The 21,841-nt window shown below is 41.8% G+C and overlaps 1 protein-coding gene across 2 annotated transcripts in view; it reads right to left on the reverse strand.

Moving 5' to 3' along the window:
* Nucleotides 1–21,841, reverse strand: part of sorl1 (sortilin-related receptor, L(DLR class) A repeats containing) — a 75,425-nt gene that overhangs the window by 45,442 nt on the left and 8,142 nt on the right. For both annotated transcript variants that reach the window (XM_035621694.2, XM_047335858.1), the window contains exons 2-6: nucleotides 15,586–15,702; nucleotides 13,570–13,704; nucleotides 11,546–11,707; nucleotides 10,821–10,888; nucleotides 6,089–6,269 (exon numbers count right to left, since the gene is read on the reverse strand). In XM_035621694.2, the coding sequence (XP_035477587.2) occupies nucleotides 6,089–6,269; nucleotides 10,821–10,888; nucleotides 11,546–11,707; nucleotides 13,570–13,704; nucleotides 15,586–15,702 (663 nt within the window). The remainder of the gene's footprint in view (nucleotides 1–6,088; nucleotides 6,270–10,820; nucleotides 10,889–11,545; nucleotides 11,708–13,569; nucleotides 13,705–15,585; nucleotides 15,703–21,841) is intronic.

Consider the following 21,841-nt stretch of genomic DNA (forward strand, 5'->3'; position numbering starts at 1 on the left):
AATGTAACCTAAGCAAATTTGTCACCCTTGCTACAGTATGTGGTTCTTCTGCTCAATCATGCACACATTTTTCCTGGATTTGCATAAACCTCTCTATCCTAACACCCAGGGGCATCCTTGGTATTTCTATTGACACACAAAGCCGTAGAGAGAGCTCCACTCCCACACAGTACACAGCAACAAGGGGACAGAGAGTGAGTGTCGACTGACCCCTCTCTTAAGGCTGACATTTTATCCTTACCAACGGAACCTGCGCCGACACCAAAGCAAATCTGGAAATGTCGCAACCAGGCAAGTCTCTCAGGCAAAGTGGTTCGCTCCACCCAACTGGCGTCGGCTTAATATCACCAGACCGTTGTGTACTCGTTCTAGCAATGAGGCTCCATCTTTGCTCTATCCCAGCCTTTAACTCAGGGATTATCTTTTACATATTCATCACCCACTGGCCAAAAACAAGGCTGTTATTCAGATTGGATTTTAAAAGAGCATGAAGCCAACATGTCTTATCTTTCATATAAGAAAGAAAAATTAACTCAGGCGCCCTATGCACATGGTTTTATGCTATGTATTAGGAAGGTATAAAATACAAAAATGGATGGAACAGTCCCATACATGGACTGCATCAAAACACCTAACCAGTCTGTCTGTTAAAAAAACACTAAAATTAGATTCATGACAGATGATATGGGATATGGTGAGTTTTAAGGGGTCACCAACAACTCCATGTATCAGATTGGTAATGTATTTAATGTATCGCTCCACAAAGTTAGTTAACACGAGCCTTCGGCTTGACTATGTTATCAGTTTAACAGTTCTTCTCGGATTCCCGTTGTATTGCTCGAGTCAAACAAGGGGTGTCCGATGGTATATGATGAAATGAGGTGCAAAGCGTAATCCTGCAGCCTGCGGACGAGCCTCGCAAATCGCTTCTTTGAAGAGTTCACACATAGTGGCCGGTAGCTGCTGATCGAACGCCAATCTGATCTGGAGCTTAGGGTCAGTGAGTTCCGAAATGTGGCGGCGAGTGAATAATCAGGATACAGCTTGTGCAGGGTGGACTAGTCATTAGGTGTGTGTGACGCATGAAACCCTGGGCTGTCTAAATCTGATTCTCTCAAGCTGCTTTCAGAGACACGCACGGAAGTTTGCGGGAACGTTCCCTGCCAGCCCCCGTGTAAAGTTTCTGGAAGTTGTCAGACTGAACCAGTGTGAGACTACAGTGGGAAGACAAGTGAGTGGGGTGCTCTACCTAAGACATTTTTATGCTGCTGTTGCAAACGTCGGACAATGCGGCATTCTTCATACGTGACAGGCGAACACATTTATGCCTGAAAAACAGCTTCAGGCTGTCATTGGCATGGCTCTTATAATGGGAAATAAAGAACAACCCGTCTTCCTCTTCTGAGCAGCAATGGCGTCAAGAATTTTCAGTCTGAGGTATTTACTGCCTTGAATTGCTCTAAGCAACAGCAGATAATCAGAAGCTGCGGAAGCCACTAGAATGTATGATGGACTTTGACCACTCCTCCAATTTCCACTATTTGTTATTTCCTCTTCCCAGACCTCCTTTGCAGTGAATCTGTGATCGAAATGAGAAGGAATATACAGTTTAACATACAGATATAGTAGCTGGGAAGAGATGGGATGGGCCTTATCAACACCCCATTACATCTATTAAGCCAGTTATCTTCCCCAGGTCTCACCGATGGGACAAAAGGCTGGGGGTCTGTAAGGTCTCATTATTATTCTTCCTCAGGATCCCTATCGTTGGATAAAACTCTCCAGTTATGGCTCTTTAATTATCTTAAGCAGCTCAGCACTGCCAAAAGCCCTTGTGATATCCATTATTCTAATCCTATTAAACTTGGATTACACTTGGCATCATTTTTCACTATCACTATTCCTCATGGATGTAGCTGGGCAGCTGGTTAGCTATGCTGCCAAAAAGTGGTGGGTTTGTCTTAACTCCACCAACAAAGCTTTATCCGGTCAACCGTTCCACCAAATAGCTGAAAGAGCGGTCAATAGGCACCACAACTAAGCACAACCGAGGCTCTAAACCCCAAACAGATAGCTTGTAGTTAAACTAAATGAAATGACTTCAAACATCTGTGCAGGCGTGACGGTAAAAGCCCGATTTCTACTCTGAAAACCTGCACCGCTTCCTTTTGTCAAGCGTCATCTCCAAAGTTTTTCAAAGTTTTTTCAAAAATGAATCAAGGGTTTTCCCCACAAGTTTCAATGAACCAAACGGCCATTGGAATTGTGTGAATTGCCAAAGTGGTCAAAGGATAATCGACCAAAACAGTGCAAAAGACACAAATACATATACAGTATATGTATTATGCAAATAAAAGATGAACTATCAGTAGTAAGGAATTAAGAAGTAAGTAATGCTGCAGGTGCAAGTTGTTTAACATCTTGTAGGGGGCTTGACTGAATCTAGCTATGATTCATCAAAACATTTGGTAAGGTATGGGTATCTAGTAATTTGCCTTTGTGTAGTAATCCTGATCAGAAATCATCCCGGCTACCATTGGTGCAGGACCAATGACTGTAAAGACGCATAACTCAACAGCTCCCCACAAGGGAAGCCAAATTATATCGTTCATTTTTACCTACTTACTTGTTATGTGGTCGCTATACACTTGGTAGTACTGAAGGTTGCGTTAGTCCTATACTGATTTTCCAATGCTGCCTATTTAAGGGTTAAGATGTTGCAAAACTTTGCAACGCCCTGCAGCTGTCAGATAAAAACCCCCCACTGAAGATAATGCACAACCCTGTTACTGTGCAGCAGCTACACTGCTTCTTTTCATACATGACAACATTTGAAAATAAAATAAATAAAACCTGTTGTAGCCGACCACTGCATGCTGTCACATGCTAAGGCTCTCTTCTGACTTATTTGTTCTAGCTTAATGATGACTGCCACAGTGTGTAATGTTCGTCTCTGCCCTCTGTCCAACATAAGCTCACTGTGTGTGTGTGTGTGTGTGTGTGTGTGTGTGTGTGTGTGTGTGTGTGCGTGCGTGTGCGTGCATGATATCTTCCTCCACCCACACATCCATGGATCAGTGAGTCATCTTACCCTCCTGTTCCTGCTCTGCTTGGGTTTTGCGACTTTCAGAGCAGGTAAACATCGTGCCCGCTTTCTCACAGCACCAGGGGCAATGATACCTAAGCGTTCACCCTGAACATTCAGACCCGGAGCAGGACAGGGCCACGTTTGCAGTTGAGTTTATCTTATCCTTAAATCAGCAAAGTTTTCATTGCTTTATATCCATGTTAAAAAAAAAGGGTACAAATTGCAATTAGATGATCTCGTTTACCAGATAACCACAACCAGCCACGAGTTTTATTTTTGTAATTTTGGTCAACTCACAAAATAAAGGCTGACTCTTACAAAGCAAAACCACAGGTTTGAGACTCAGAAGTTGACCTCTATCTTTTCAGACCACACCGGGAATGAGCATTACTAATCAGATTTGACCACATTTATTTACATATATTTAGGCTGCTCCATATTGATCCATCTCCAGTGCTTAAGATAAATCACTTTCTTTCTCGATCCATGTCACATGCAAACAGCAAGCATCTTCAGCTGAGTAGGACTGAAATCAATGACTCGAAAGCATGTAATCAAGTATTCGAATTGTCACTTAATTTCAAGCGCAGCTAGATGCATTAACTCAATATGATTAAGCATCGGATTTCAATTTTGAGATCAGACACATCCTTCAGAGCCGACTTTCTCGAGGACTGCGGCCACGCGATGCCGGCAGCCCACTGCGAAGCCAGCATGCGTGTCTGTGCAGAGCAGCCTGTGAAACAACGGAGGAGGTGAGATCCAAAATCCAATTCACCATTTGCTCCTCTCGCTGTTTGTCCGCTGCCTAATGGAGGCACCGGTGACAAACGATGACAAACAAACAGTGTTTCAAGTTGCCGTCAGCCAAATATTGATCCACCGTCTGTTACCCTCGGCAAAAATATGCTGAAGTGGGAAAGTGGCTGCTCACTTCAGTGCTCAACTTTGCTGTAATACAATGTAGAGCTTTTAAAAAAAATGCATGCAGGTGCACAGTAAGGAGAGCAGGAAATTGCTAGTTTAAAGGGGCAGTAAGCGATTTTGGAGAAAGATTGTTCGTTGTGAGGCGGACGCACTAACCTGGAGGCCAAAACCCCTGAGTCGTAGCGTCTGTGGCCAACACGTCTCTTAAGTTGTCGGGCAGGGATGTTTATAAACTGCACAGACAGTGTTGCGTGGTGCGGTCCGCACCCATTTTTTGTTTTCAATTTACAGAGCCAGGGCTGGGCCGAAAAAAGTGTTGTTTTTTTCCGGCGCACAAACAGAACCGAAAGCTAGCGGACCGTGAGGAAACATTAAAAGCATTTTAGAAAATTTTATGAAAATCACTTACTGCCCCTTTAAGATGCAACGTTACATTTTTGACTACTGGTGTCTGGTACAGTTTAAATGGACTTTTAAGTGGGAATAAAAACCGTCCAACTAGAAATCAGACGTGACTACAGAGAAAATTTAAAAATAAACTTTTTTTAAAATCAAGTTCAAGTACTTTCCAGCTTTATTATTTCACAGTTCCGTTGTTTTGCTTCTACGCAGAGGCTCGGACAAGGATTTTATTTCCCACCTGAATGAGAGGCGTTCAACCTATAACAGTGAGCGCTGCTCAACTGTGCCAGCTATTGTCAGGGGAAACAACAGGGAAGTTTTTAGTTTCCAAACCTAATAGGAGTAACAGGATCTTAACAAGAAAGTCATCATATCACTTTAATATCCTATATTTAGTTATGGTATGTCTAAATAGGTCAAATCCAGTTTAGGGACACATTTGAAATGGACGTACAAACACTTTCTTGTTATGCATTTACTTAATAATAAGGGAATTAAATAATGGTTTTGGACCTAATCTTTTTCAGCAGGCGCATATATTTCGCATTGATCTTTTGAGATTTAAGTTTGCAGGGTTCCTGATCAATATGTTATGATTTCTAACTGTATATTTTATGACATATAAAAACAAATTTTGGGGTTAGGGTTGCACTCCCATGTCTGTGTGTTTACTAGAGCTGTGGTGTGATAAGCATACAGACTGGACGCATGGGGGAAAGAGCTAAACTGGCTCAGTACAAAAATGTGTCTAAACTCTCTCCTAACAATTTACAAATGTTATCTAATTTGTTGGATATGCCTACAAGCATTGATGTGAGAAAAGAAAGAGGTGACTTTAGGTTGAGTTACATGATATAACTATCTACAGTGTAGCCATCTGCTCAGAGCCTTTGTGCAGGGTCTCTGGTAATGGCAAGAGTTGCCAGATACTCACAGTTAGAACTGGTATCGGTGTCTCTACAATGGTACCAGACTGGACAAATCCACTGTGACATCAAGACTCCATTATGCTGAGAACTCCCTTGAAACTACAAATAGTTTTAATAATTCTGCTTTTAAAGTGACAAGAGGATTTTCAGCTTTGGAGACCCAGGCTAGGTATTTTCCCATATTCAGTATCAATGCAGAGCTAGGCTAACTCCTACCCGAGAGGTGTTGGTCTTCATATCCAAGTCTCGGACAGAAAGACGATAGGGGTCTCTCCCAAACTGTCAAGCCACTTCTCAGAGTGCAGGAATTTCACACATAACATTTTGACCTGAGGCCACCTGATATTTTCCATTATAAATGTATTCGTAAAAAAAAAGAGTCATTCGGTGCAAATAATGTGTGTAAATACAGTGTCCATCGCTTCTTATCATCTCTTAAATTGCCTATAAATCCAATGTAATCCCATTTACAATGATACGAAACTGACCAATCACCTCATGGATTGGTTATCAAAACCCATCAGCAGAATTTCAACCTGTATTAAAAGGCATCATCATTATTGGGTCAAATATTCTATATGCCAGAAAAGTGCCAAAATGTGGGTTTGTGGGTAAATATAGGCACATGAACCGGTATATAGTGTCATATATCAGACTGTAAACTGTATATACTGTTTCCACACACACATACACATATATATATATTTGTTTTCCTTCAACTGTTTCTGAACTCTTCCCTTACCCGTGTGGTGGTGGCAAACATGTACTTGTCCCGGAGCTGGAAGCTGTCCACCTGCTCCAGGATCACCCTGCGGTTCTGTTCGCTCTGGAAGAAGTCCGTGCTGCTGAGGACCGTGGAGACTCCCTGGGGCTCGTGTCTCTGGACCAGCACCGTGGTGGGCGGGTCATGGGGTTCCACGCCCCTGGGATGAGGGAGAAGAGAGGAAGAGGGAAGGGGCAAGGATGAAAGCAAGGGGCACGTGAGGGAGGAATGACAAAGACGTATTGTCGGACAGCTCTTCTTGAAACATGGCCATTTTTGTTTTCTTGCATATTTATACGTAGTAAATGCATTGACTTCCTTGCAAACACAGTATTTTTAGTGGTTACTTAATGGAGCTCCAGTAGGCCTACATAAAAATTTCAACACCCCCTCCTTGACCCATGCCATGCACTAAAACTAAAGAGGGAATCCTGACCCATCTCCTTCCTCTATGGGCCTGCATTTTCTATATCTCATCATCCAAATCTGTGGTAATATTATCACAATGCATTGCACGGAACATTAATTTGCCTGTTCTCAAATACTACAGTCGCTAGTGAGCTGATGGTTTAAGGCCTGATACTGGGACCATGCAGGTCACTCACAATAGCTCTCTGACCTTTTAATTTAGCCTGGTAGCTAATAGGACAACACGTTCACACAGGTTATTCAAAAGGTTTTGATCCGTATGGGTCACTGACTCAGCTCAGAGCGAGCCAGGCGACCTTTTCCCCAACGCTCCCTGGACCGGTGACGTCTTCTGTGTCTAAACCCGAGCACACTGTTTTGGCATCCAACCACTAATTGTGGAGAGGTTTGTACAGATGATACTGTTTACTGTAAACCAATCATGCAGCAGCCTGCTGCATAAACCAGTGAGAGTCATACCATTCATATCGAATAGGTTATTTACACCAGGGGTGCATGTTGCAATTATTTTCATCATCGATTAATCTGTCCATAAGTTTTTCATTAATCGATTATGTCTTTGGTCCATTAAATGGTAAAAATAGTTTGTATCGTCCACAAAGTAAATATATTCAGTTCAATGTCACACAGGAACAAAGAAACTACACTCATAACTATATTCATATTAATGAATCTGAAATCAGAGAATTTGTACTTTTCTTTCATAAAAACAACTTAAACCAATGAATCAATTATCAAAATAGTTGCAGATTCATTAAGTAGTCGATTACTAATCGATCAATGGATTAATTTTGGTGAACAGTGGTATCAGTATTTGGATCAAGAATCTCATAAGAAAAATACAGCATGAGACTAAGTAGTCTACATCTTTGTTATTTCAATGTATCAGATACACAGGATGTTTAATTAACCTCCAATGAACCCTTCCAGCTTCAAGAACTTGACTTGATCAGCGTGTCAGTGTGACAAACGTGTTCCGAATTCTGCTCCACACCCTAAAATGACTGAATATTTCTGGCCTCCCCTGATTCAGAAGCTTTTCACACTGACAAAGAATCCTTTCCCTTTTATTTGGGGCCGCAGAAGTGGCCAGAATTTCAAGAAAATAAATGTCGGCCACTATCGACGGGATTAAGCCGCGAATAGCTGTCTGTCGGTCAACCTTCACAAACAGCGTGGCCAGAATGAATGAAGCAGATTCACTGCTTCTCAACTTCTGCCTTCCAAATCAGTGTGTTTTCCTCCGGAGCCTCGCGAGCTGGGACAGAGAGAGCAGTGTCTTGGCTTGGCTTCTTTCAAAGACCCCTGTTCAGCTGATGGACACTGTCTGGGCCGAGAGTGCTCGGAGGGCTATTCGCAGTCCGTCTCTGTCCCTTCCTTTGAATTCATCTCTGCCCCTGTTTAAACTCCTCTTAAACGCCCTTCCTCCAAAGTGTTGGTGTCCGCTGCCAGTCTGAAATGGTCTTATGAGAAAAGGTCGACTCTCCTTGCACTGAACTGCCGACAGTCAAGCATTTTTGATGAACGCGTTAATTCCCAGGCAAACACATTTTCTGACTTTGCATGTTAGGACGGAAAAATAAGGGAGGTTAAAAACATTTTATAATGTACTTCACCAACACACAGGCAAATATTTATAGTGGAATAACTCTAGAGTTGATAAGCTTGTCCCTTTTAAAAAAAAAATACATTTCTTACAAATCGGATTGAACTTGCGATTTTATTTGAAAGGGTCAATTTCTCCGCCGCTCTGTGTCAAATCTAACCAGACACGCTGACGTAATGAGCTGCGTCTTGTGAATTTCAACGGATCACTTCCATGTTCGACGGGCAACTCTGCATCAAACGTGGACGGCGCTCACAGTCGACATTGTAATCTGCTCTGATTTACAAAACAAAAGTCTCCCTCTTTGACTGGGAACAGCGAGTGGCGGCGTTTAAGACCAGTCCTTCATTTCATTATATATCTCCAACAAAACGTTTCCATTCTTTGGTTCACTTGGCGACGCAGAGTTACCAACGGTTAGTCATAGCCAAGGAACTTGGGTCGTCGTTTCACTATGTCTGCATTCGATCGCAGTAAGCACAAGCACAAACTGCTACTAGTTGTCAACTGGCAATCAACACATCAGATAGAAAGTAGAACACAATCTAGGGGAGGTGCGTCTGTGTCATTCGAGAAGCGGCGGGGGCGACCTGCAGCTCCGTGCGACCCGTCTAAAACGCCTCCGCCTCGCACCGACTCTCATTCACGCCGATTCTCATTCGTCAACACGCAGACGTCGCAGTGGTGTGATGGAGCAGTTCCCTGCCGCGTCCTCATTTTCCCTGCGCCCCTTGTTTTCCGGAGACTGAAGCACTGCCCCTCCCCACCGACTGCTTTCATTTAAATTTAAAGCAACAGACGCAGAGAGCTGAAGCCTTCGGCGGAGAGGAGAGATATGCAGTCCCAGTTTTCATTGTCTGACTGTTTGTAGGGCATAAAGGCTCAAACGGCTCCGACAGAACCTTCTAGCCCCAAACCATCTTTTACCTTGTGTCAAATGAGATTACAGCTAAACTATACATTAGTTTCTACAGCGATTCTAATTCCTCGCAGGTTTGACCTTTTCTCTGGTTCAGAAGTGAATACTAGTCGTGTGTTTATGCTGTCATGCAGATCGCTGCCACAGAGAGCTGAGAAAAACAAGGGTTGACTGCAGTGAGTTGTTTCACAAACGTATAGAATTCAAATGAAAATGGAAGCTAAAAAAGGTCTCAAAGTGCATTACGTCGGGTGGTGCAAATTTGAAGAAGTGTATCGGAACTGTGCTGTGCACAAACGTACAAATAAGGGAAGGTAGGTAAACAGTTGTTCCTCAGGCACTCTGTAGAGATGCATTGAAAACCTTCATTAAGTCAGTAAATTTTGTTTTCTTTTCACCGAAACATTATATGATAACATAATGAAGTAACATCACAATAACTTCAACATTAATACCATTAAAGAGAAAGAGATGGCAACATTCATCTCAAATAACAATTTGTCACAGCAGCAAAGATGATTCCGGAAAATGTTTGGCTTACAACCTATTTCCTCATTTAATCCTGGATATCAATCAAATGAAAAAATCTATATAATGCATCCATACACCTGCCCATGTATGGTGTGCCCGTGTCCGTCACCAGTGTAAATAGCATCTAAAAAGGGATGCAGTCACATTAAGGGGAGAAAAAAAAAACGTTCTACTTGGTCTAATTTGGTGTATAGCGTCTCGATTTCGGGATCTACACTCACTGAGAAGCTTATGTCGCACACTTCATCATCACATCAGCTCTGCAGATTTTCTCCGCTACACAGTCATGCTGCCGATCTCCTGTTGTACAGCATCTCCAAGGGGTTTTTTTCAACTGGATTCACATCTAGTGACTGGGGAGGTCACTTAGGTTCATCGAACCCACCGTCGTGTTCATGGAACCTGTTTGAGACTCTAGCTTTGTGTGCGGAGCATTATCCTGCAGGAAGTAGCGCTTAGAAGATGGTCAATATTTGAGTCTTTTTTTCAAAAGATTGCCTGTGCTTGGTGAAACATTGTAAAAGTGAAACTCATCTAGCTCAAAATATATTGCTAATGTTCTCTGTGCAAAAATAATTTCTCACAGTGCGTCCGACTGGTATACTTGGTGTCGCAGGTGATCCGATCACAACAGTTGAGCTCTGAGAACAGGTGTGAACACAGCCAACATGCACTGAGCACGCATTTCAGAGCCGCTCACTCTGACCACATTCGCAGGTGGTCTGCGACGCATGTGGCCACATTCTTTTGGCAGTGTGAACAAAATGTGTGGTTTCACATTGAACTGAAAGTGGGTTTTTTTTTTTACACTTCTCGTGTTTCACAGACGTAGATGTGTTTGCAGCCGATGCCACAACATGTCAACATTGACCGCCACATTTTCCTTACTATTTCAAATGAATAAAATCTTTTCTCGTTGCTTCATTGTAGAGATGTGCACAGCACATTTATGACCTGAGCCCCCGCCCCCCGGTCCTGGTCCCCCTCTCTAACACACACACACACACACACACACACACACACACACACACACACACACACACACACACACACACACACACACACACACACACACACACACACACACACACACACACACACACACACACACACACACACACACACACACACACACACACACACACACACACACACACACCGCATCACCTGAGCTGTTTGTAAATGCCAGGTCTGCACAGGGCCTATCTGAACACGGATTCTCTTACCAAAAGTAGGTCTTCACATGCTCTTGGATCAACACCCATGTCTCCCCAAAGTCGTCTGATTTCCACAGCTGCAGGGGAAGGAAGGGGGAGAGGGTGGGAGTAGAGGCAGAAGGGGGCGGGGGGGTTGGAAACAGTAAAGAGAAGATGAAGAAGAAGAAGAAAAAGAAGAGGGGGTGGTGCAATATAAAAATGTAGGTCAGGCTCATTCCATTGTTTTGGCTCTTACACTTGTGACGAGAACACTGGAGAGCCATTTGGCACTGTTGTGCTTGAACTCGACAATGAAACCAAAAGAGCTTACATGCAAAAATCTAAGCAGCCAATCGTATTCTGCTCTTGGTTACCACAGACTGCACATGAAGCACTTAATCAGAGAAGTGCTGAAAAATTTAATAGCAGCTCCAGAGGAAAAAAAGGGATACGTCTGAAATTCAAGGGGAACAAGAATATGAATTCAGCTATGTTCATCATGTTAGGTATGTTCATAGTTGTGTAGTAGTGGTAGAAATGTTTATATGTGAAATGGAACATCTGATGATGTGACAACCGGAAGAGACACCTAGCGTCAAAAAGTCACTGAAAAGCAAAAAGGCTTCTCTCAAGCATTATAAGCTGTCAAATAAATGATTTCAAGATCAGATTTATACTGAACATATTATATTGAACCATATATTTTACAGTACCATAAAACAAGGATTGCGCCATGACGACAGAATAGTCTTTACCGGTTTGTTTGGGTGGGAGCTGTCGTAGCCAAGCACCAGGTTGGATCTTGTGCTGTGGAGCAGCAGGTCTGTTGGTTTGAAGGGCAGGGAGAAGCCATGGATGCTCTTGCAGAAGTCAAAGGTGTTCCAGAGGTAGTTGTTGGTGGAGTCTGCAAAAAGGTACTGAAGAAGGAGAGAGAAGAAACACACTTAATCGAGTCACAAGACATCTCGTGGAGACATTTCACAGCAACATGTCACACAGAAACACTGTGTGACCTAAACTGCAAAAAGGTACTGAAGAAGGAGAGAGAAGAAACACACTTAATCAAGTCACAAGACATCTCGTGGAGACATTTCACAGCAACATGTCACACAGAAACACTGTGTGACCTAAACTGATTTGAAAAGTTTCTAGGAAAGATATTCTTGGAAAGGAAACATGGAAATGTTTTGAGATTCTTACGCAACCACTGCTCCGTCAAATGTATTCCCCAGCCTTATTACAATGTGTGGTTATGTAATTGTATTTTGCTAATCCCACTTCTCCCAGCTCGCTTTAATGTGCCTTGTCACTGTATTCCCAGTAACCTCGGCGAAAGGCAGAATCATAACGAAAGGGATAAATAATTATTCATGATAAGTGTCTTTGTATGTACTTATGTGATCTATGTGTGTCTATTAATTTGTTCCATGTTGGACTTCATATATTAATTAACGTGCATTGTCCCTTTAAAATAAATAAATAAAAGTAGACTATTATCCAGAAAACGCTACTGGAATTACAGATATTTATAGGGATGATCCAGCAATTTCCCATTATGTTTCCATGAAGGTGGGGGACTCGCATCAGACAGATTTGAAAAAGTATATTCATTATTAAAGCAGCAGAGGTTGAGAGACCTTAAGTCCCTGGTATGAGTTTGACCTGCAAAGACAATAGATACTGCATTTCCCATAATAACAACTCAAGCATGTGTTGTTAGACACTATTCAGCAGCATTACCTGTATGGTGGGTGTACCTCAAGGTTCTGTGTTGGGCCCCCAGTTATTTAGTCTATACAAAGTAGTAATGATCTTCCACACAAAAAAAGCTGAGTCAGCAGCTCAGCAACAATTGCTATGGAAAAGTATCACACAGGGAGATTGCACTGTACCATTTTGCTGCACTGCATTATGGGCAGCATGCTCTGTGAAAGCCACAACTCAGTGGGACGCCCACTGAGATTAGATATAAACATAGACATAAAGAGCTGCGGTTCTATCAAGGCAGAGTGAAAAACCTGCTAAAAGCTACTCAACTCTGTAATGACTAGCTGCATTTTATTGGCTTTGTTTGGTATACAAATATGCTTTTAGCTTATCTCACATACCAAGGTTTCCCCTATAATAGTACGGGGCTGGCAGCCCACCAAGAATACATCCAAGGCCAAAAAATATATTATTAAATCTCGTATTCAGGTTCATGATTTTAATTTCTGTTATTACTTGAAAAAGTTTGACATGCTCTAATGTTCAATGAACACATCAGTATCTTTATACTGTCCATTCCTGCAGCTCCTATAACTGAAAAGGCCTAATTTATCCCATAATAAGGAAAACAAGAATAGCGCCAATGTAATATAAGATCTGACGCCAAAGATTGCCACAGCAGCCAGGAACCCAGACCAAGTTGTTCCTGTGATTCACCAGAAGAACTTTACTGCCAAGTCCCCTCCCGTGGTTGAGGAGTCCCTTTCAGAGGGAGGGCCTTCACTTAAAGAAGGTGAAAACAGACGTCAGGCATTGGCTGCAATGAGAGCGCCTGGCAGGATTTCCATATCCTGATGCCATAGTGAAAGTATTTTCCTAGCCAAGGAAGATAAAGTGCAGCAATGAATCATGCTCACTGTGTCCGAGATGTGCCATTTCTGCAAAGGTCACACTCACAGCATTTTTTTATTTTTATGCAATAAGAGCAAAAGCTACATTTGCATCTAGGAGCATGTGGCCCCATTGCTCACCTTGGTCCGCGTGTGACCAGTGGTGCCCGACTGTGACTTACCCTCCTGTTGTCTGCAGGGCTGTGGTAGAACTGGGAGATGACCTGCTTGCTGCCGTCCTTGAACGTGGCCCCTGAAAGCTGGAACTTGTCTGAGACGAGCATGAAAGTGGTGCCGTAATCATAGGACACGTAGACCTGCAGGCAAAGGGGACCGGAAATGATCAGCGCATACACCTTGGTATCCATGGTAACTAATGCTGAGCTCTGGAGCTTAATGTTGCTTTTTAATTAAATTAAACAAGTTTAATTACTGGTGTACTTACTGTGGCTTATTCTACGTTTTGTTGCTGGATATTTCTGGATTATTTTATAAAATGTGTTATTAATGATACTATTATTGTTATTATAATATTGTGTAGTAATACTAATAACTATATTTATAGTGTGAAAACCCACTGCTGATTAACAGTGTCTTTATGAGCTAAAGTGAGATTTTAAGAGGGTCACCATTAACTTCAGGTCGATTTATTCCGCTGTGGCTAATTAACAGTGACTATTTGAGTGAGCGCATTAAAAAAAAGACATCCGCTCTATGTAATTTTTTATATTTGAATTATACAAACCAAGCTTTATCTTTTTGCAGTTCATAAAAACAAAACAAAAATGAAGCTGACAGGTAGCTCGAATACTTTTTTTCTTTACACAGAATCCAGATGCAATTGTGTCCAGGTACTAGTCATTTTTTAGTGATCACAGGTTGGTTGTCTCAATCCAGGCATAGCATGGAAGCCGGAACACATTATTAGTAATCGAAGAACAGAATCAGCAGGCGGAGTCAGGGTGTAATAACCAACATGAGCTCATCTCATCCCCTAGAAGAGCAGCAGCGGAGGAAGAGAGGCCGAGGTCTCTGAGAGAGAAACGTTTGTCTCGACAGGAAACCTGTGCCAGCTCAGCTCCTGCGTTTACCTCTGGGTCGGATTCGGTGTCATGCCAACAGGTGTAGTCAGTGCTGGATTTGATTCAGAGATAAACGCAGGTAACTGATCGGTTCAGGCTGAGCTCTGCCGGTCGGCGGTGGGTAAAGGTTTGGAAACTGGATCCGTGTAAAATCCTGCTGAGACAAGTTGGAACTTGTTTTAGAAATGTCCGACATGTTTTAGTTGTTAGAAGCATATAGGATATATAATTTGGCCGCATTGCTTGTTAAATGGATATGCTTCTAAGAGTGCAACAACTACAAATGCTAATTAACCATGTTGCAAGTGGCAAAAAAAAGCCTCTAATTTAATAACATTATTAAATTTGGGCTACTCTGGTGATATGGAGGTTGGTGCGGTCATATCATGTTGCATAGACCAGAAATAGATCACAATTTAAGTTATGATACTGGTCCTAAAAGTCACAATTGGATACAGTACGATCCTTGAATTGTGCAGCTCTGATTGAGGAATTAATAAATCATCCCATTCATGTGTATTTAAGAAAAATAAATGCATCTTTGATTACCTATTTGACTGATAATGACAGGTAATCAAACATGTTTGTTAGTTTTTGGAACTTTGCAGCAGGAAAACTTGAAAAATGCTTGTATAAGTATCTTTTATCAGATATAAGAACCGCTTCCATCCAAAGAAATCACTATTAATATTGGACCTAGAAACCCGTCGTAACTGAACCATCAAAGTCCCTGAGTTTCGGACAAATTCTTAAACCCGGGAAAGTACGCAGCCACTCCCACTGAGGGAGGCAGAAATAGACGGAGAGGAAACGCTCACACAAGGTCTACCATGTTATTTTTCTATTATAAATTTTTTATTGAGCGAATGTAGACAATGTGCGGGTGTTCCGTCTTCATCCACCTCAGTTGTCTGTGCTTCTCCCTCCTCAACTACTATAAAGAACATTATGTTTTGTGACAGTGATTTATTTGAGGGTCAAAAATCACAACATCCTGAATCAAGATTGAGATTGAGAGAGGATCAGTAATGTGAGGATGTGGCAACTGTATACAGGAGCCATGAGCATGCTTGTTTTAACTTTTCCTTCGAAATGGATGTGTTCAGGTGTAATTACAGAGCTGGTTCTGGGTCCCGTGGCTCCGGCGCTGTCTCGGGCCAAGGCTACAATGACGTTGCTCTTCTCTCCAGCCCAGTGGACCACCATTTGGTTATGGGAGTCATTCAGGTTGGCCTGCGGGACAAAACGGGCAGAAAAAAAAACATGCACGTCAGAGAAAAAGCGCAAGCAGACCAAAGGAAACACTGCACACAATCACTGCAAAGTTATATAAAAAAAATTTAAATGGAAGGCCTGATAGCATTTATCATAGTAATAACATTAATTCTTAAAAAGATAACAAAAACAATAATTTAAGATGAATGGGTTTATAGTCATACACATGACCCTCACCTGTTGACTGACAAGACAATATAATTCCTGAAAGAGGCAATAGCACTATTTTCCCTTTATGAATGCAATACTAATATTCGTGAGCAAAGAACCACTGACTGGTGTGGTATGACAGTAGCTCAGGAAGGAACCTTTGGGTAGGTATTACTGTGTAGGGTGCAGACTTTGTGACCCTGGTCTACTTGTGCTACTGTTACACTGTGTTTTAGCGTTTAACAATAGACCATAATTGCCGCTCAACGGCCACAGTGAGTAAATGCTCCACAGACTCGCAACAGTTCAGAGACTGAGAATGTAGGAGAGCTCTTGAATGGTCGAGCTCGATTAAAAGGATGAGGCGATGGTGTCATATTATACTTTGCTTATGTCAAACCTAAGCTATTTCTCAGCTGCTTCCCAACTTGCCTATTCAGTCTGTGGCATTCAGGCCCAAGTCCACTGGCTCCTACTGAGGAGGCAAATCCTTAGAGACGCATCACAAATATATAATCAATTTTTTTTAAAGGCTCATTAGTTTTCTGAATCAGCTGGGAATTGAATTTAATGTATTTACTTTTCTTTTTTATAAATGATCTGTGTGTGTGCGTGCACGTGCGTGCTTGTGTGTGTTTATACAGGTTATAGTGGAGTAAAATGTCACCCAGTGGTTTTTTGGATGTTTTCATAGTTTTTGGCCCACAGTGGAGCTCTGTGGCAGAGAACAATTACCTAAACAAACAATACTTGCGAGAAGGATCAATTCAGTGTTGGTTTTGGGCCTGTTATATGATATAGAACATGGCCGGATGTTTCCTTTAACCACACAGATACTTGCTCGAACAGTGTGTGCATATGGTAACATTTCATTTCGTTTATACTTGCATGTTTCGGGCGGGCAGGGTAATGCAGTAACTTGCACTGACACATACTCTCCCCTTAAGCGCACCTCCCATCGGGCTATTAGATCAATGAAAAGAAATGGGCTACTTCATCTTTTTCACTGTCACTGCCTCGCCATCTCATCTCCATGCTGTCTTCCTTGCATTATCTTTTATTGATGATTCTCCAAGAGGCAGGCCAGTGAAAGGGCTCTTTTTTGGGGTTTTTTGCTTCAAAGACCTTTTCTGCACTTTCCCAACGGTGGAGTAAACAACAAGTATCTTGGCTACCTCTGTCAGCTGCGATCAGACACATCCCTTGACCCAGTTCTGCTTTGTAACTTCTATTATCACAACAATGATGTGGGTGACAGTGCCAAAATGTTGGCATTGTGAAAATTCAGTTGAATTAAAATATTCATCCTGAGACGTTTCAGCCGCTGGTAGTGTGGCATGCACTGCTAGGCCTGTTATGATGTTTAAAAAACAGGGTTTGGATTTTCCACTCTGTACAATCATTGAAAAGTAATCTTACAAAGGGGAAATAGGACGATGAAAAAGGCAGCCTAACTGATATATCCACCCACAGAGGCCTCAACAATCCATAAACCAATACAGCAACAACACATATTGTGTTTTGGTTAGGGGGTTGAGTGATACTTGAAAATGTAGGAAATCATTAAGGGCTAGACTACAGAGAATATTACAACACTATATCACAAAACAGCCCCAGGAAAGCATCAAATGTGAGACTAATGATATACAAGAGTGTTTTTCTCCTTCAGCAGGATGTTGAAGTCATTGCCAGAGAACAACAAGGCCACCATCATTGCAGGACTGGACTGTATGTTGCCAGCAAGACACAAACTTAACTTTTTTCCCATGTAACTTCCAACAAAGGAATGACTATGAGCCGCTGTCATGCAGCCAGCTTCCCTGATAAACAACTTGCTTTTCCATCTCTTGCTTCAGCAATCAGCCCTGTGCTCCGCCTCGCTCGGGGCTGCCTCAGTGAAAGCCAGGGCAACAGTAAATCTCTTCATTTTAGGCTTCATTGGCCTCAGTGCGAAAGTGCGCCAGCAGCTCTGCAGACTGCCACAGATGGATCTGAGACAATGACGATAACTTAGGAGATTAGAACTATTTGCCAGGTTGCGGCAAATTGCAGCTGCGAGGGGGCAGATCACTGCACCACTAAACATGGGCTATGAAGACCGAAACAAGGAGCATTCGAGAGCCACAAAAGCTTGACGCTCGCAATTAGGGTTGGTGACTTTTTCACTGGAGCGCAATGAATCCTGATGTTGCCATAGGAATCCGGTCGCCGGACACCAAGCTATGTGGAAACAAGGCATATGTCACCTGCTAGTGCGTCTACAATCAGCATCGGAGAAATCGAACGTCATCAATATTTTCAGGTAATGGCTGCTACCCTCGCGAGTCTGTGAACATATTGTTAATATTTTATTAATGCATCATCAGAATTTGTATGCATTACCCCCCTGCCATTCTTGGGTTTGCAAGTCTTTTGTACAGAAGAGAAGGCTTTGACCCAAGTGGAAACCCACCGTGATGTCACCCATTGGTTTCCAAACTGTCCTTTTAAAGCCCCGAGTTTAGCATTTTGACCAGCGCCATGTTGGTTTTTCTTTGAAATCAGACGTAGGAGCGGGGTTAGGGTCTGACTGTGTGCCCACCTACAACTGCAACCATGCACCGATTGGATGGTACCAGTCAATGACGCTGTATCCATGCTCAAATGTATACCTTGATTTATCGTCTACTTTGCACGGAAGGAAACCACAATTTTTCAAAATGAACATCATGCTGTATTGAACAAGACTTGAGTCTAGCGATTGAACCATAAACTCCTCAGGAAAACTTTTACAGAAGTTAGAAATCAAGTGAGAAGTAGAGTCATTTTCTCATTGACTTCTATATACAGTCTATGGTTTGACCCCATGTTTCATTCATGGGTGACCACAGACCATAGCGCAGGTAGACTCTGCATGGTTTGGTAGCTTGACAGTACCGTCAAATTTCCGTCAACATCACAAATGCTAAGAAAAAAATTTTTTTTAAGATGTTAGGCAGCCACCACCTGCCACATTAACCAACAAGGACTTTTTATCTAAAAATTATTTCAAGACTCCCATGGGACCACCTAGTTTGAGATTCACTGGTAATCTCTCAGCAGTGACATATATTGTGTAAGAGAAGACGTGACTATAATTTCTGGGACAAAATGTTGTCCAACAAAAAAAAGTAGTTATCTTGACAGACCTAATTTGAACTTAATCCACAGCGAATTTAGTCATTAGGAATATTGCAAATTAAACAATTCCCTATTGTAGAAGATGGTGCTTTTTATTTAAATCAAATAAATAAAAATACTGTAAGTTACCCACATGAATCGGAGCTGATTATCTCACTGTAACAAAGCACTGTTTATTCATACATGAAGCAGCTCACTTTATATAGTACTGCACATAGAACCTGTTAACATTGCTTGACTTTTTCAACAAATGAGGAGAAGCTGTAGCCTAGTAACAGCTGAAGAGACACGTCATCGATTGATATTAACTGAGAACACAGATGAAGCCCCTCTATCATAAGGAGGTACACTGTCACAATTTCTGTCAGTCTATGTCAACAAAAGTTATCCTATGCAAAGCGTTCATACCAAAATAAAACCCACGGGTATATTTTCGTTATTTCTCGAGATACCGCTTTTTCTGTAGAAGAGAGACCACAGGGCCATGTTTTCTTACATTACCACTGGCCCCAATTTAGTGGGAAGATAACATAGTCATGTTCATCTCCTAATTGACAACTGGAAAAGAAAGAAAATACATAGAAGTGGGAAACGCCTGTTACATGCCCAAAGTCCTTGCTCGCTCTCACACACCCCTCCTACAGATGCATGCACCCTCTCCCTTGCCCATCACACTGTTAATTAGATTTACAAATTTGGTTGTAACATAATCAATACAAAATCCAAACACGGATCATTTTACTAGATGTTCTGTTTATTTTAATTATTAATCACAATTCCCAAATTAGTGGTTAATAAATCATGACACTGATTTTATTATACTAATTGATCTGAATACCCTAGGTGCACTGACAAATTGAATTTAATTGTTTTACACAGTATAGATCTCTGACAGCCGGATCAGAAAGTTAGATCTGGCAATGTATATATAAGTTACTTAAAGGAGCACTCCATGAATTAAGCATTGCACTCCGATAACACTGTCAGACTCAGAGTGGACTTTTATTTAATGACAAAACCCAACCAAAAATATCCTCTTTTTTTATTTCACAAATTCTTTCAAAACCTGGAGCCTACAACCACAACCCGGCAACTCAACCGCTGAAGCTGGATTTATGCTCGTCGCATCTGTCATTGCGCACGCCACCTGTGATGTCACCGCAGCGCCAGACTATTTTATGCTTGCGCGTCAGACGTGCCGGACACAGTGCAGTCTTCTCCTAAACGAAAGGAGTCGCTGCAGACAAAAGACTATCTTCACTGCTGGAATCGCGACAAGAAGAGGCCTCAACAAGAGAACATCAAGCTGCAGAGTGCAACAATGACCGTTAATCGGCAGCAAATTTCAATGACATTTGTGATTCGTCACCCATTTACATGAATGGGGTCGACAAAAACAATTAGAAACACCTCACAGTTAACAGAACTCAACATTATATATTAAAGTATTAAATAAGTATATTCCTCTAAAACAGTAACAAAAATAACCAATTAAAGAACAGTTAAAGTACAGGATTGATAAGCAGTAACTGTAGTAGTACCATTACAATATTAACAGTGCCATCCCTTTGATAAGTTATTTCAAAGATATCAAATCCCTCAAAACACTTATTTAAATATTTACAGTTAAAAAGCTAAATGTCATCAAAATATGAAGAGTTGATGGGTACACCACCTTGATAGAAACTTGAATAGAGTACTGAATCAAAACTAAATAAGCTAAATGCTTAGAAAAAATGGATATACAAGTAGACATTAAAATGACGGACTGGAATGATACGCATTGTATAGCACAACAAGTAGACAATGAATACAAGGTGTAAGTCGGTTAATGATAATTGTGTGTAAATGGTTAGTGATAATGTTCATAACCCCTGTCTAGCTTCATCATATGTCTGCTAATATAAGAGATGTTTGTATTAAATGTTTGACTCTATTCCACTGTCCATGGGAATGACCAATGATCCAAAACTTTTGGGAAAATGAAGGCTTTAAGTGAAAAGACATTGTAAACAATGTGGGGAAATATTTTATAATTTTTATAATCTATTAGATATTAAGGCAAGATGAATGAATGGGATCGAATATCATCAGCTTACCAGTACCTTCAAACAACACGCCAACACCAAGGCCAGATGTCTGTCACTACCCCACACTTTGAACTAATTTCCTGGAGCGTCACTCATAGCCTTTCACGCTCTTTATCTCGATGTTAAAACTTCATTCACTTTAAATGGCATGCGTCGTCCCTTTACATGCTTATTTGTGTCAGGCTTTTCTTTTCACTAACAAGCCATTACATGCAGCTAAGAAGCTGGCAGCATTCCACCTTTGCGCTTGGATCCAGATAAGATGCCGTTGGACTTGTCTGGCTGCAGGGGATTCAGTTGGCCGCCTGACAACAATTAAAAAAGCAACTTCATTTAGTTATGCAAGCCTCACTAAAGTATATTGATTATTTAAGGTGGACCAGTGATGTTTAAAGCCCCACCAGACAGTGTTTTTGCGGTGTTTAGGATTCACAAAGTGCATTAATTGCCATCGGACAGTGCGAGTAAAAAGCTTTGTTCAAGCTTGGTTGGACTACACCATTGGTCTTGTAGCGTTAGTCATCTACACCAGACACGTGCATGCCAGACATAACTTGTCAGAGCAAAGCAGCGCAAGTGAAACTTGGACACCAGCAACGCAGTTAAACAAACTCTGCTGTTTACCCAGTGTCAGAGCATGAGCAAGAAGCCCGCTCCCTGGGTAAGTGTCGGCCCATGCACAACACGTCTGCTGTTTC

Source organism: Scophthalmus maximus, chromosome 11 (genome assembly GCF_022379125.1).
Source record: "Scophthalmus maximus strain ysfricsl-2021 chromosome 11, ASM2237912v1, whole genome shotgun sequence".
Lineage (NCBI taxonomy): Eukaryota > Metazoa > Chordata > Actinopteri > Pleuronectiformes > Scophthalmidae > Scophthalmus > Scophthalmus maximus.